Below are 16,926 nucleotides of genomic sequence, written 5' to 3'. Positions count from 1 at the left end.
ATGGAAGAAGCAAACCAGTCCATGGTATCTGAGTTCATTTTTCGTGGACTCTGTGATTCAAGGGAGCTCCTGAAATTCCTCTTACTGCCATTTTCTGCACTCTACCTGATGACCATCCTGGGCAACCTTTTCGTTGCATTCTTAATCATCATTGACTCTCATCTCCATTCCCCAATGTACTTCCTCTTAGCCAATCTCTCATTTGTTGACTTCTGCTTTTCCTCAGTGACCACTCCTAAACTGATCACAGACTTCCTAAAGGATAGTAAAGCCATCTCCTTTGGGGGTTGCATGAGTCAAATCCTCTGTGTACATTTCTTTGGAGGGGGTGAGATGGTACTGCTCGTGAGAATGGCCTATGACCGTTATGTAGCCATCTGCAAGCCACTCCATTACTCCAGCATCATGAACAGACAGAAATGCATCTGGCTAGTATTGACATCATGGATCATTGGCTTTGTGCATGCCGCAAGTCAGCTTGCTATGATTTTAGATCTTCCCTTCTGTGGACCCAGAATAGTGGGCAGTTTTTTCTGTGATATTCCCGAAGTGATCAAACTAGCCTGCACGGATACTCACACTCTGAGAATATTGATAAATGCTGACAGTGGTGTCTTGGCTACAACGTGCTTCATTTTCTTGCTAATCTCTTACACCTACATCCTGGTGACTGTCCATCTTCGTTCCAAGGATGGGGCATCAAAGGCACTCTCTACCTGTACTTCCCACATCACAGTGGTGGTGCTGTTCTTTGGACCCTGCATCTTCACCTATCTGTGGCCACCTAGCATCACTTGGGTGGATAAGTTCCTTGCTGTATTTTACACAGTAATCACACCTCTCTTGAATCCAGCCATTTATACACTGAGAAATAAAGAGATTAAGAATGCCATAAAGAGACTGATAAGTTAGCATATGGATTCCAGGTGTAATTTTTAGATCTTTCATGTAATCAGCAATTCCACCGTGTGCTTCCCAATTTGGATATATTCTGACCTATGAACTGGAAATATGTTGTATCCATAAGCTGTAAATATTCCCAAATGTATGCTGTGATTTAATCCACTAAGAAAATATGTTAAAATGCAACACTAAAATTCTTAACATTTGGAGGAAATAAAATTTTTCATAAATAATTCTTTGTATAGGATAAAAACTTACCCAGTGATAACAATAATGACAGTGTTAAAATAATAATAATTTTCAGAATTTACTAAACATTACCTATGTTCCCCAAGCCATTCTAAGCACTTTGTATATTACTAAACCACTTTCAGTAGTTTATCATTCTCTTTTCTAAAAACACATGATTTATCCTCTCTTACTTGGCTAGAGAATATACTAAAGATATTTGAGTGGTCTGCTTCCAGTTAAAAAAATAAATAAATGATTCAAAACATAATACATTGCACAGCACTGTTTATAATAGCCAGGACATGGAAGCAACCTAGATGTCCATCAGCAGATGAATGGATAAGAAAGCTATGGTACATATACACAATGGAGTATTACTCAGCCATTAAAAAGAATACATTTGAATCAGTTCTAATGAGGTGGATGAAACTGGAGCCTATTATACAGAGTGAAGTAAGCCAGAAAGAAAAACACCAATACAGTATACTAACACATATATATGGAATTTAGAAAGATGGTAACAATAACCCTGTGTACGAGACAGCAAAAGAGACACTGATGTATAGAGCAGTCTTATGGACTCTGTGGGAGAGGGAGAGGGTGGGAAGATTTGGGAGAATGGCATTGAAACATGTAAAATATCATGTATGAAACGAGTTGCCAGTCCAGGTTCGATGCACAATACTGGATGCTTGGGGCTGGTGCACTGGGACGACCCAGAGGTATGGTATGGGGAGGGAGGAGGGAGGCGGGTTCAGGATGGGGAACACATGTTTACCTGTGGCGGATTCATTTTGATATTTGGCAAAACTAATACAATTATGTAAAGTTTAAAAATAAAATAAAATTAAAAAAAAATAATGACTAAAAAAAAAGAAAATACATTGCACTTGCATTCCATAGCATAATCCTTAAAGTTTCAATCTTCAAGTATTAACTCTTGGTTTAAAGGTAGAAGTTTCCCTCAAAATTTTCCTCTTAAAGTACACATGGAAAAGTATTCACAAAACATTATTTCTTATGTTAATAAATGACTTTTATGACTATTGTTTTTCCTTACATTAAAGAACTAATAATTCCTTGCTTCAAAGCAAAGATTATGTAAGATGAGAAAAATGCCCAAAAAATAAATTTATACAAAACTATGAAAACCTCTTACCCATGAATAAAAAAGATAAACAAGCCAATGGGGCTTAGAGAATAGGCAAACAATTTGAACAAGTATTTATTTCACTGACTACACATTCAGCCTCTTTAGTTAGCTGAGAAATGCAAGTTAAGATCATTGTTATTGCCTCCCAACTCTGCTTTCTACTTCTATACTCTGCTTTCTGCTCCTGGGATTCTGCATACGACACATCTATTTTCACATCTGGCTCCATTTTACCCTCTGAAGACAGAGCATGGGAGAGAAAGACAGCAAAGTTAGAGAAGGAGAAAAGGACTCCTTCCTGTCTGCTCTTTTGGACTTTCCCTCTGCTTGTGAGCATTACCATAGTCGCTATAGCAATAGTTCCTTCCTATAGCATGAGCTGAACCCAGGGTGCAGATTTTCCTACAGGTTCAGAACTAGTCTCATTCTGTTCCATCAGAGGTAAGAGCACCAGCAAGCTGGCACCCTATCTTCAGAGTCTCAGAATCTATCATGCCACACTTCTGAGTTCAGAGAAAAAGTAGGAGGCAAGTACACTCCCTCCAAAGAGGGAGTTTCACACCATAGGAATCCTTTCCTACATCACTACATTTCTATCATTTTAATTTTTAAACTTTGTTCCCCACCCCGTGAGCAGTAGCTGCTGCCTACAATTGTTTTCTTCATGGTAATAAAGTTTTCTTTGAACTCTCTCAGACATCTAGTTGGCAATATTATACCTGCTTACTTTTTATATTAAATTATGTTCAAGTAATGTGTTTCCTCTTTGCCAACTGATCCCTGATTGAAACAGCTTTCCACACAGAAATGTGCAGCCTAAGTGACTTTCCTGATGAACACTGCAAGTATGAAAAAGGAAACTTTTTTTACATAAACTTCTCCGGAGATGAGAAAGAGAAGGAACACTTATTTCCCCATAAAATAACAGAATTGGATTGTCTGAAATGCTATCAAAATTATTAATTTTGATTCTGTCAAAATACTGTCAAGTTAGTAATAATTCAAAGGATGCTGGCAGCTGTAGTCAAAGGTCATGCATGGAGAATTCTGAGACCAGAAGTCCCCAGGGTTTTTCATACTACTGTAAGTTACACCTTGAAACAGAGATAACAAACGAAGAATCAAACAATAACACATATATAACATGATTTCCAAAGGGAGCTTATTTTGGTCCTGAAGCACCTTCAACTTTTAATTTGATAATTGCATAGCTCATTGGTATTTTCCAGCTCAATTCTAGCTAATAAATTTATAGGCTGATTTGTCACTAGCAACCTAGACAGGTCAAGTGTATCTTGCCTAAAAAGATTCCATAGGTGAAGCACCTCATTATCTTTTCAATAAAAATATCATCAAGGGGTCCAATTAGCATGCTTTCATGCTTTCATGACTTATCAGGTCATTTCTATACTTCTTTCTGTATTTTCTCTTCTTCCAAGAGGTTCCCAAAGTACAGAGTAAGGGTTTCAGACCAGGGGTTAGATGAATTCATAGATGAATTTCCCAATTCATCTATGTCAGATATAAATTTGACATGAATAATATATGGCAACAAATTAATTTTATACCTGAAGTGCAAGGTTTGATTTAACAATTGGAAATCATCACCAGGCCTAAAAAGGAATAATCGTACAAATATCTCCATAAATAAGGAAAGAGCATTTCAATAAATCAAATACACTTTCATAATAAAACTCCTAGCTGTAGATTTAGAAATAAAATTACTCGTTCTGATAAGTGGTTAATGCAAAACAGCTCCAGCATAGCATATAATTGATGCTGAAATATTGGAAATCCCTCTACCATGTCCCTAAGGTTGGAAATGACAAAAATTGCTTCTTGTCAACACTAATGTTTGGTGTTTTATTGGAACTCTTGTCCAGCTGAATAAGAGAATCAGATCAGATCAGTTGCTCAGTCGTGTCCAACTCTTTGTGACCCCATGAGTCACAGCACGCCAGGCCTCCCTGTCCATCACCAACTCCCGGAGTTCACTCAGACTCACGTCCATCGAGTCAGTGATGCCATCCAGCCATCTCATCTTCTGTCATCCCCTTCTCCTCTTGCCCCCAATCCCTCCCAGCATCAGAGTCTTTTCCAATGAGTCAACTCTTCACATGAGGTGGCCAAAGTACTGGAGTTTCAGCTTTAGCATCATTCCTTCCAAAGAAATCCCAGGGCTGATCTCCTTCAGAATGGACTGGTTGGATCTCCTTGCAGTCCAAGGGACTCTCACGAGTCTTCTCCAACACCACAGTTCAAAAGCATCATTTCTTCAGCACTCAACTTTCTTCACAGTCCAACTCTCACATCCATACATGACCACAGGAAAAACCATAGCCTTGACTAGACGAACCTTTGTTGGCAAAGTAATGTCTCTGCTTTTGAATATGCTATCTAGGTTGGTCATAACTTTCCTTCCAAGGAGTAAGCATCTTTTAATTTCATGGCTGCAGTCACCATCTGTAGTGATTTTGGAGCCCAGAAAAATCAAGTCTGACACTGTTTCCACTGTTTCCCCATCTATTTCCCATGAAGTGGTGGGACCGGATGCCATGATCTTCGTTTTCTAAATGTTGAGCTTTAAGGCAACTTTTTCACTCTCCACTTTCACTTTCATCAAGAGGCTTTTGAGTTCCTCTTCACTTTCTGCCATAAGGGTGGTGTCATCTGCATATCTGAGGTTATTGATATTTCTCCCAGCAATCTTGATTCCAGCTTGTGTTTCTTCCAGTCCAGCGTTTCTCATGATGTATGCTGCATAGAAGTTAAATAAACAGGGTGACAATATACAGCCTTGATGAACTCCTTTTCCTATTTGGAACCAGTCTGTTGTTCCAAGTACAGTTCTAACTGTTGCTTCCTGACCTGCATACAAATTTCTCAAGAGGCAGATCAGGTGGTCTGGTATTCCCATCTCTTTCAGAATTTTCCACAGTTGATTGTGATCCACACAATCAAAGGCTTTGGCATAGTCAATAAAGCAGAAATAGATGTTTTTCTGGAACTCTCTTGCTTTTTCTATGATCCAGCGGATGTTGGCAATTTGATCTCGGGTTCCTCTGCCTTTTCTCAAACGAGCTTGAACATCAGGAAGTTCACAGTTCACATATTGCTGCAGCCTGGCTTGGAGAATTTTGAGCATTACTTTACTAGCGTGTGAGATGAGTGCAATTGTGTGGTTTTATAAGAGAATTTATAAGAGAATAAAACTAAATAAAATGAAGAAAAAGATATAAATAAATTATTATTCATCACAGACAATATTTTTGTTTAAAAATTACATATATTTCTATAGTTTCCCTCTATGGCAGTCTATTTAAGTATAATAGCTTAACACATAATATGACTTCCCTGGTGGCTCGGACAGTAAAGCGTCTGCCTACAATGTGGGAGACGCAGGTTCAATCCCTGGGTCGGGAAGATCTCCTGGAGAAGGAAATGGCAACCCACTCCAGTATTCTTGCCTGAAAAATCCCCTGCTTCATTTGTTTACCTCAATAGATGGCAAGCTTGATGAGCATAGGATTGTTGGAAAGTAAAGATGAATATAGATTTAGTAGTGTTTTAGACAACCTGCTGAATGGGCAAATATGTTTGTAAATCTATCTGATAAGGGCTTATAATTCAAAACAAATAAAGCACTCTACAACACAATAGCAAAAAAAAAAAAAAACCAATTGGGTTAAAAAAGGTCAAATCTGAATAGACATTTTTCCAATGAAGACATACAGATGGACAACACAAAAATATGTTCAACATCACTAATCATCAGGGAAATGCAAACCAAAATCCACCTTAGACCTGTCGAATGACTACTATCAAAAAGACAGCAAATAACAAGCATCAGTGTAGATTAGAGAAAAGGGAAATTTCATGCAATATTAGTAAGATGTAACTGGTGAAACCACTGTGGAAAACACTCGATCTTCCAAAAAAAAAAAGACTACCACGTGACCTAGCAATTTCAAGTTCCACAAGTGAAATAAAAACCTAGAATTTATCTGAAAAAAAAAAAAAATTGAAAGCACTAATTTGAAAAGATACATGCACCTTTATGTACATTGCAGGACTATTTACAATAGCCAAGTTACGGAAGCAGCCTAAGTGTCCATTGATAAAATGAATTAAAAAAGATGTGATTATATATGTAGGAACACCATCCTTCCATAAAAAAAGAAAGTTTGCCATTGCAAGAACTTGACACTATCATGCTAAGTGACATGTCAGACACAGAAAGGCAAATACCATATTATTTTATTTATACATGGAATCTAAAAAGCAAAATAAACAAATAAAAGCAGACTCTTAGGACAAACTGGTGGTTGCCAGATAGGGTGGGTGCTGAGGGATGAATGAAATCAGTAAAGGGGATTAGAGGAACAAACTTCCAGCTATGAAAGGAATAATTCATGGGATTTGATGAGCCCACAGGGTTACAAAGAGTCAGACATGACTGAATGACTGAACAACAATAACAACAACGTATACATAGAGAATATATGTATATTATATATATAATATATATAATAATTATATATATAATAAAATATACAATATTATATAATATTGTAACACCTTTGTATGGTATTGAATGATAATGGGAATTTGTATTTCAAGGGTGATTCTTGCATAATGTATCTGATTGTCAGATAACTAAGTTGTATACCTCACAATAATATAACATTCTATATCAGCTGATTTTCACTAATTATGCATGTTTACTTATTTATTTGAAAGTGAAAGTATTAGTCACTCAGTCCAGCTATTTGAGACTCTTTGCAACCCCATAGACTGTAGCCCATCAGGCTCTTCTGTCCACAGAATTCTCCAGGCAAGAATACTGGAGTAGGTTGCCATTCTCTTCTCCAGGGGATCTTTCCGAACCAGGGATTGAACCTGGATCTCCTACATTATAGGCAGATTCTTTACTGTCTGAGCTACCAGGGAAGCCTATTTATTTATTTTTTTAATACTTCCTATTTTCCCAAGAGTTTTTTTTAATGAAGAGTCAATTTTGAAATTTACTCAGTAACTTTCTGGTAAAGTTCTAAAGTTCATTTTCTAAAATGTTTATGTAACTTTGTCTAAATCCAAATATTGTTCATTATTTCTCTTAGTATTATGTGATATTCTGTGGGATTTCAGAAATTTTCTCTTCACAGACACATTAAAAATTTAGCTAGGAGACCATGTAGATCATATTTGACTTTCTATACACATAGCTGGAATCAGACTAGAGAATGAGTTGGAATTGGGGAAGAATGGAGCAGAGAAATCCATTAATAGTCTTTTAAAACTTCTTCAATAAAAATAGCCTTTTAAACTGCCAATATGGAAAAATATATAGCCTAGAAGCAAAGAATAATGACAACAGAAGTAAAGAGGAGGGAAGTGAATTGAGACATGTTTGAGACTAAAAACTGGACAACTAGAGATAGCAGGTGAAAATATGGACAAGACAACCACATAGGTATCTATTTTTGGTGTCTGGGGGAATGGTAATGATACTTATCAGGGCGGGTGGATTATCATATTCTAAATTCAGTTTTGACGTGTTATCTTGAAGGTGGAGGTGAGACTTTCATTTGTGTATGCCATCTACAACTCTGGATAGATTTCTCTGAAGACCGGTGATAAAGCTACAGACAAGGATGTGACCGTGCTGTACTAGAAGGCACAAGAAGGGAGACCACTGTGGGTGCTGATTAAGTATTCAACAAATGGTTTGGATCCTAGGTTCTTTCTAACCTTTTGCTCTCATTGTATATAGACTTGAAACGTTTTTAACTTTGGCATGATGTTAGCATCAAATGCATGGAAAAAGGATCAGGAAAGTCCATCTGCACGTGAAGACGTGTCCTTTGGTTTGAGAAAGGCAGACCTCAGAAACTGACTTTGGTTTATATCTCATTGAATAATTCTGGACTATATGCCTCCCTTACAACACTCCATAACTAAGGAAAATGAGATTATACTAACTGGTTTAGAAAAAAAATCATATAACATTGGAAAGGGGAAACTCAGTTCAGTGTACCTCATGTGTGTTTCTTTCCTATAAGTGTCCTTTTTTATTCACATAAAACACTCCACCTCTGACACGTCTGATCACCAGATGTAGAGGTTTCTCCGCATACCAAGCCATTATCTACAACAACTTAACTCAATGCTGGGTGTCCTAGGTCCTAAGTTGCTTCAGTCATATTCAATTCTTTGCAAACCTATGGACTGTAACCACCATGCGCCTCTGTCTATGGGACTCTCCAGGCAACAGTACTGGAGTGGGTTACCATGCCCTCCTCCAGGGGATCTTTCCTACCCAGGGATCAAACTTGCATCTCCTGCATTGGCAGGCAAGTTCCTTACCACTAGCACCACCAGCTGGGTAGCCCACAATCTAACTTAATCCTTACAACACTATGCATTTGAAGCTAGTGTTAGAGCTCATGGGTTAAGGGCTCAGTCCCACTAGACTCTTTCTGTTATTTAAGTTGCCCATCTCAGTAATAGGTCCCCAGAGTATACACAATTTTTGTCCGATTTGGCTACAAATCAGAGGTTCCCAGGCTCTCCTCCTCAGCTTCTATTAATTTGTTAGAGTGGTTCACAGATCTTAGGAAATATTTACCTACATTTACTTGTTTAATTAAAAATATGATAAAGGAGCCACATAAATATCCAGATGAAGAAATACACAGGCAAGTACTGAGATGGTCTCAAGTACAGCAGCTTCCGTGCCTCTGGAGTCAGGGTGTATCAGGTATCAGGGTGTACCCCTCTCTAGGTTACTGGATGTGTTCACCAACACTGCCTTTCCACAATCTAAGAAGTTTTCAGCTGCCCACGTTGGGTGAGATCAGTTCTCACAGACCCTCTCATTTATCCTGATATCTCCAATTCCTTTTGGATTTTATTTGTTCTACCATTTTTAGGAGGGTTAATAAATTGTGTTTTATTCATATTTTGAATATTACATAGTTTAAAGAAATTACATTGATCTATATATAATAGGGGCTTCCCTGGTGGCTCAGTTGGTAAAGAACCTGTCTGCAGTGTAAGAGGCCTGGGTTTGATCACTCAGTCAGGAAGATCCCCTGGAGAAGGGAATGGCAACCCACTCTACTATCCTTGCCTGGAGAATGCCATGGACAGAGGAGCCTGTTGGACTACAGTCCATGGGGTTGCAAAGAGTCAGACACAACTGAGCAACTAACACACACACACACATACTAATAGAGACATTATCAAATCATATTTATAGATATGAAATAAAATGGCAAAACACATAGGTTCAAACTTACAGAAAAAAAATTAATATTTTTTAAGAATATGTTTATAAATATGAATTATCAATAAAATTTAGGAAGGATACATGCCAAATTCTGGGGGAAGAAAACATGGTATTTATGGATATTCAAAGGAACTTTTTAATGTAACTGTTCAGGCTTTTGAGACATTTTTAAACTTGCAATTTATGTATTTTAAAATAATATTATATTAAAGTGACAAATATGAAGAGCCTTAATTATATAGCTTTGATAACTGCTTTAATGTCCTAGGGGATTCTGTGCTTTGCTGATACAATTCTAGAACATAGAAAAAGAAGAAATGATCATTTACCCTCTTCTCTAAAATAACACTATTATCATAAAATATTTCTTTCTATACTGATACCTCTAATTCTCTTGTTCACCTTCCTTAACCTTTAAAAAATCATGGGAATTTTAAGATAGCAGCACAATGACTGTGGGTTAATGCAAAGCTAAACTGGACCAAAGTTATCTTGGCAAATTGTCATGCTGTTTTTTTGTTGTTTTTTTTTTCTTTTTCAACTTTAATCCCCCCATTTGTTAAGTGAGGCAGTACCTAAAAAAGGAATCTCAGAATCCTGTTTGGACACCGTTTGGGAAGAAAACCAGGTTTTGAGAGGGGCACTCTCTGCCTCAGCCACTGGCCAGAAAACGATCTGTTTGAAATCTGTTCAATCTGAGAGCGATATGGTGACTTGGGGAAGGAAGGTGACCTCTCCCTTGTAAGGCGGACTGGCTCCGTTTCCCTCTGTGTTTTCCCCCACTGTTTATAATACTTGTGCTGAACGCTTGTAGTGACAGTAATAGTCATAAAACATGGCTCAAATTTCATTTTTAATTGAAATATAGGTTAATTTACAATGTTGTGTACATTAGATATACAGCAAGTGATTTGGTCTTATATATACTTACACATATATATAATTATATATATTCTTTTTCATTATGGGTTATTATCAGACACTGAATATAGCTCTCTGTGCTACAAAGTAGTTTTTTGTTGTTTATCTATTATATGTAGTAGTGTCGATATGTTAATTCCAAACTAATAATTTATTTCCCTCCCCTCCACCCCATTTCGTAACTATAAGATTGCTCTTTGTATCTGCTAGTTTGTTTCTGCTCTGTAAATAAGCTCATTTATATCACCATTTTTTTAATTTTCCACATATAAGTGATATTGTATGATATTTGTCTTTCTCTGTTGACTAACTTCACTTACTATGATAATCTTTAGGTACATTCATGATGCTGAAAATGACATTATTTTATTCTTCCTTTATGGCTAAGTAATAGTATTCCATATATATATATATATATATATATATATATATATACATATACACCACATCTTCTTTATCCATTCCATTAATGGACACGTAGGCTGCTTCCATGTCTTGGCTATTGTAGAAAGTGCCACTGTGAACATTAGGGTGCATGTATGTTTTCAAATTAGAGTTTTCTCCAAATATAGACCCAGAAGTGGAATTGCAAGATCATACGGTAACTCTTAGTCAGTTCTCTCACTGACAAAAGTAAGTAAATGGAAAAAAGCCTCAGTCACATATTAATACGAAAAAGTACCATACACTTTAAAGACAAACAATGAAACTGAATAGATTTTAATATAAACCTGTACCTCTTTACTATTGCTTTAGCTATTTACATAGTTTGCATCTGTCACCTCTTTACAGAACAAAATGTCTTATTTCAGAATTTTCTTTTTTTTTTACTTTTAAAGACATCTCAAAATCAAGGTGCTTAGAAGTCATTTTTAGTAGGGAAGCTAGTCTGGAAGTTTTAAAGTCAGACAAATTTCCATGTATTTTGTTGTTCTAGTATTTTTGAACTTAAGACTTGGGAAAAATCAAATTCTCTTCTGCAAAACTGCAAGAACTGTGATTCTTCAAATAGGTAATATGTATATGTATATATATATATATATATACACATGATTAGATCTCATGGAGTATTTTTACAAAAATTTAAGGATAATGAAATTAAAATTCAGTAGTAAGAAAATAGTCACAAGACATAAATGATGCTGATATTCCTTTTAAAAAGTCTTATGTTTGCTGAACAGAATGAAGAGCAAAACTCAGTAGGAAAAAAAGTACAACAAAAAGGGAGCAGATATTCAAAGAAAAAAAGGCAAATAATACTAATAAATGGAAAAAATAATTAATTTTGTAATTAAAAAATTACATCCCAGTACCATCTCTCATCTCTCATCATCATAAAGACAACACATTGTATTGACAAGGCTATATTTTTAAGAAAGGGGATTTGTACATTGTAGTTGGAAATGCAAAATGCTTTGAGTCCTACAGTGGGAAAACCTAACAAAATGTACGTTTTAAAAATGCTTATCAAGGACTTGGTAGGTCATAAGTGCCAGTTATTGTACTTGATAATCTAAACTATATTTTCTAAAAGACTAGGATAATAAACAAATACAGACAAGAAGGGAAACTAAAGAAAAAATATAAATCAAAAATGAGGGCAAATGGAAGAAAAGAAATAAGGAAAAAAGAACTTGCTGTTTGGTTTACAAAATATAGAAAATATATATATTTTTGCAGAGCTCAATTTATATAGTATATGTGAACAGTTTAAGGACAAATGAAGGTAAATTTTATACATTCTTTTCTGAGAACAGTCAGGAATAAATGTAGTTTTCATTTCTTTATCATTTAAACTACTCTCAAAAAAGAAATCTGTTACAAGTGAGGGAATAGAACTGGTCTATAATGTTAATAAGTGGAGTTACTCTGCCTATGAAATATATAATTTTATACAGAGATTCAAAATTAGTAAAAATATTCAGCATTAGAAACGTGCCATCAGCATCTGGGGGCTCCTTTGGATGAAGATGGGCTTTCCTCAAGTCATTTGATAAACAAAGTTTTCTCACAGTTTGTAAAAGAATTTGATTCAATTCAGTTTGCTCACACATATCAACTTTAGCGATAAATTAGTTTCTAAGAGTCAAGTTTTGTGTGAGAAATGTAGCATTAGATTGTTGCCCTAGATAAGAGTTAAAAATAAAGAACCTCCAAATATATTATAGACCTATGCACTTTTAATGCCAAAAAGGAAGATTCAAGCAGTGGAGAAATTGTTTATAAAATACATTAATATTGTTATTTTTATGAGAATATTCATTTTGCATAAGCAAAGCACTCTCTCTGTTGGGTGACGTTTTTAAACTTCCTTTCTACACATTATTAGCTCCTGAGAGCTGAGATTGATTCAATAAATCTTTATTTTCAGTTTGGAATTTAGCACATTTCCTAGGATTTAAATTTTGCACAGGAGAAGTGTTTGTCTGCTCTCAAGCACCCAAACATTTAGTTCTTCTTTCCATTCTAGAACTTCTTAGTTCACCTCTTCTGGTCACATTAGAAATGTACTAAATGGAAGAAGCAAACCAGTCCGTGGCATCTGAGTTCGTTTTTCGTGGACTCTGTGATTCAAAGGATCTCCAGAAATTCCTCTTACTGCCATTTTCTGCACTCTACCTGATGACCGTCCTGGGCAACCTTCTTGTTGTGCTCTTAATCATCACTGACTCCCATCTCCATTCCCCAATGTACTTCCTCTTAGCCAATCTCTCATTTGTTGACTTCTGCCTTTCCTCAGTGACCACTCCTAAACTGACCACAGACTTCCTAAAGGATAATAAAACCATCTCCTTTGGGGGCTGCATGAGTCAGATCCTCTTTATACATTTTCTTGCAGGGGATGAGATGGTACTGCTCGTGACAATGGCCTATGACCGTTGTGTAGCCATCTGCAAGCCACTCCATTACTCCAGAATTATGGACAGACAAAAGTGCATCTGGCTAGCTCTGATATCATGGATCATTGGCTTTGTACATGCCATAAGTCAACTAGCTATGATTTTAGATCTTTCTTTCTGTGGACCCAGAATAGTGGACAGCTTTTTCTGTGATATTCCCGAAGTGATCAAACTAGCTTGCACGGACACTCACACTCTGAGAATATTGATAAATGTTGACAGTGGTGTCTTGGCTGTAACTTGCTTCATTCTCTTGCTGATCTCTTACACCTACATCCTGGTGACTATTCGCCTTCATTCCAAGGATGGATCATCAAAGGCACTCTCTACCTGCACTTCCCACATCACAGTGGTGGTGCTGTTCTTTGGACCCTGCATTTTCATCTATTTCTGGCCACTTAGCATCACTTGGGTGGACAAGGTACTTTCTGTGTTTTATACAGTAATCACGCCTCTTTTGAATCCAGCCATTTACACACTGAGAAATAAAGAAATTAAAAATGCAATAAAGCGACTGATAAGTCAGCGTAAGAATACAAAGTGCAATTTTTAAAGCTTTCATGTATTCAGTAATTCTACTGTTTGCTCCCTAATTTGGACATAGTTTGACATGCTAACTAAACTATAAATGTTCATATCTGTAATTTATCAGTAATCTCAGATATATTATTTGTGTTTATTCCATTAAGAAAATATGTTCAAAAAGCTAATACATGTATTCTTACCACTTGGAGAAAATAAAAATTTGTCTAAGTATTCTTGTGTATTGTAAAAAAAAAAAAATGCCTGGTGATTATAATAAGAATTCAGTTCAGTTCAGTCACTCAGTCGTGTCTGACTCTTTGCGACCCCATGAATCGCAGCACGCCAGGCCTCCCTGTCCATCACCAACTCCCGGAGTTCACTAAGACTCACGTCCATCGAGTCAGTGATGCCATACAGCCATCTCATCCTCTGTCGTCCCCTTCTCCTCCTGCCCCCAATCCCTCCCAGCATCAGGGTCTTTTCCAATGAGTCAACTCTTCGCATGAGGTGACCAAAGTACTGAGTTTCAGCTTTAGCATCAGTCCTTCCAAAGAAATCCCAGGGCTGATCTCCTTCAGAATGGACTGGTTGGATCTCCTTGCAGTCCAAAGGACTCTCAAGAGTCTTCTCCAACACCACAGTTCAAAAGCATCAATTCTTTGGCGCTCAGCTTTCTTCACAGTCCAACTCTCACATCCATACATGACCACTGGAAAAACCACAGCCTTGACTAGATGGACCCTTGTTGGAAAAGTAATGTCTCTGCTTTAATTATAAAATAACAATTTATTTATATGGGTGGTGCTAATGCTAAGAACTTGCCTGCCAATGCAGGAGACAAGAGGTGAGGGTTCAATCCCTGGGTCAGGAAGATTCCCTGGAGGGCATGTCAACCCACTCCAGTGTTCTTTCCTGGAGAATCCCATGGGGATTCTCCCTACAGTCCATAGGGTCACAAAGATTTGGACATGACTGAAGCATGCCTAATTTAATAAATACTACCTATATTCCAAATCTCATGCTGAGTATTTTACCTAATCTATGTATTACCTAATAAATCATTTTGAGTTAAATATCATTAATCTCACTTCTAGAAATACATGATTTATCTATCATAACTCCAAATTAGCTAGAGACCTTAAGGGATATATTTCCCTGCTCTGCTTCTACTTGAAAAACAAAATCTAAATGCATCAAACTACAATACTGGTACTTAACAGTATAATCTCTGTAATTCAAGGTTTCAAGTCTTAACTATTGATTTAAAGGTACAGTTTCCTTGAAATTTTTTTTCTTAAACACACAAGCAGAAGGATTTGAAACTGCTTGAAACATTATTTTTTTACTTACATTCAGGAAATAATAAGGATATGTTGCTTCAAAACAAAAGAAATTTAGTAATGAGAGGAAAGTAAAAGGGAACAAAGAAACAACATTATACAGGAATCATAATACCTCCTACACATGAATGAAAAAGATAAACATCTCAACAGGGGAGATAATGGGCAAAACATGTACAGGTATTTATTTCACTGAAGACTATTTCATAATTAATCAGGGAAATGCAATTTAAGATGATGATAAAATGGTATTATACATCTGTGAAATGGGTTTATTAGAAAAGACACCAAACAAAAACAATTATTGTTCAGAATGTGTATTCAAAGAAATGCTATGCCTTGTGAGTGGGTGTAAATTGATTTAAGTACTCTGAATAATAATTCATATTGTAAAGCTGAACATGTGTATAAACTACATCTCAATAATCGTATGCTAATTGTTCCCTGTGGCCAAGTGCCTATTCTTACTAATAGTAAATCTCTCAAATTTTAGCTGGATACAGGACTCCCCAGCTATACAGTAGATTTCCTAATCCCTATAGACAGTTGTCGGAGAAGACAACGGCACCCCACTCCAGTACTCTTGCCTGGAAAATCCCATGGGCGGAGGAGCCTGGTAGGCTGCAGTCCATGGGGTCGTTAAGAGTCGGACACGACTGAGCGACTTCACTTTCACTTTTCACTTTCATGCATTGAAGAAGGAAATGGCAACCCACTCCAGTGTTCTTGCCTGGAGAATACCAGGGACAGGGGAGCCTGATGGGCTGCCGTCTACAGGGTCGCACAGAGTCGGACACAACTGAAGTGACTTAGCAGCAGTAGCAGCATAGACAGTTGTATCTGAATGACCAAGTTCTGGCAATAAGATGTGAGAAGTGATTTGTGCATCTTTCAAACCATAAAGACATCAGCTCAGGATTCCTTTCCCTGTTCTAATGACACAAAACACCTGGCAAAGATACCTTGTAGTCAGTAATGGATGCCACAAGTTGAGAAGAGCAGAGACAATGCTCCAGCCAGGAGATGGACGGACTCCAGAAGAAGATCAGACAACTTGAATGTTGATTGGTAACATTCTATTTACCATTATACCATCTTCATTTGTGCACTGTTCTTCATGACATATTTATTTGGGTTGTTACAATTAAAATATTGTATAATGCAAAGTTAAGGAAACAATAAACAAAAGGCTTTCTCTTGGGCCTTCTACAAACACACACACACACACACACACACACACACACCCAGAATACAATTGCTCATTCATTCACTGCAGCTTTCAAAAAATCCATGTGGTTCTGGGCTGTATACTTAACCAATATCTGTTATTCTAGGGAAAAGGCCTTCTAGGGAAGAAGCCTTCTAGGGAAGGTTTCACTTAATAACTTCCCCCAAAATATATATGTTCTTAGACACATGTATCATACTCAGAGAGTAAAATATATCTGGCAGGAAAATGAATGCAGTTTGGTGTTACTGTAAGTTGAGGTATGCTAGTTATGTCTGCATCTTATAGACTTTTTAAATGAATCTGCCTGTGTAATAGTGCATGCTTCATAGCCCTAGTTGTTATGTGTCACTTGCTAATAAAATTATATTAACAAATCTTTACAGTATATTCATTGTTACTTTATTCCTGTGAACTGAAGAAAAAAGTTGATT

The 16,926-nt window shown here is 36.7% G+C and overlaps 2 protein-coding genes across 2 annotated transcripts; both read left to right on the top strand.

Annotated features, from left to right (window-relative positions):
* Nucleotides 1-912, top strand: LOC102391114 (olfactory receptor 4K3-like). Its single transcript, XM_025296528.3, has one exon. The coding sequence runs from the start codon at nt 1-3 to the stop codon at nt 910-912; it is 912 nt and encodes a 303-aa protein (XP_025152313.3).
* Nucleotides 913-13,013: 12,101 nt separating this feature from the next.
* On the top strand, nt 13,014-13,952 carry LOC102391458 (olfactory receptor 4K3-like). Its single transcript, XM_006062408.4, has one exon. The coding sequence runs from the start codon at nt 13,014-13,016 to the stop codon at nt 13,950-13,952; it is 939 nt and encodes a 312-aa protein (XP_006062470.4).
* The last annotated feature ends 2,974 nt before the right edge of the window (nt 13,953-16,926 follow it).

Source organism: Bubalus bubalis, chromosome 11 (genome assembly GCF_019923935.1).
Source record: "Bubalus bubalis isolate 160015118507 breed Murrah chromosome 11, NDDB_SH_1, whole genome shotgun sequence".
Classification (NCBI taxonomy): Eukaryota; Metazoa; Chordata; class Mammalia; order Artiodactyla; family Bovidae; genus Bubalus; species Bubalus bubalis.
The sequence above is the reverse complement of the archived record's forward strand: the minus strand, read 5'-3'. Positions and strand labels throughout refer to the sequence as shown.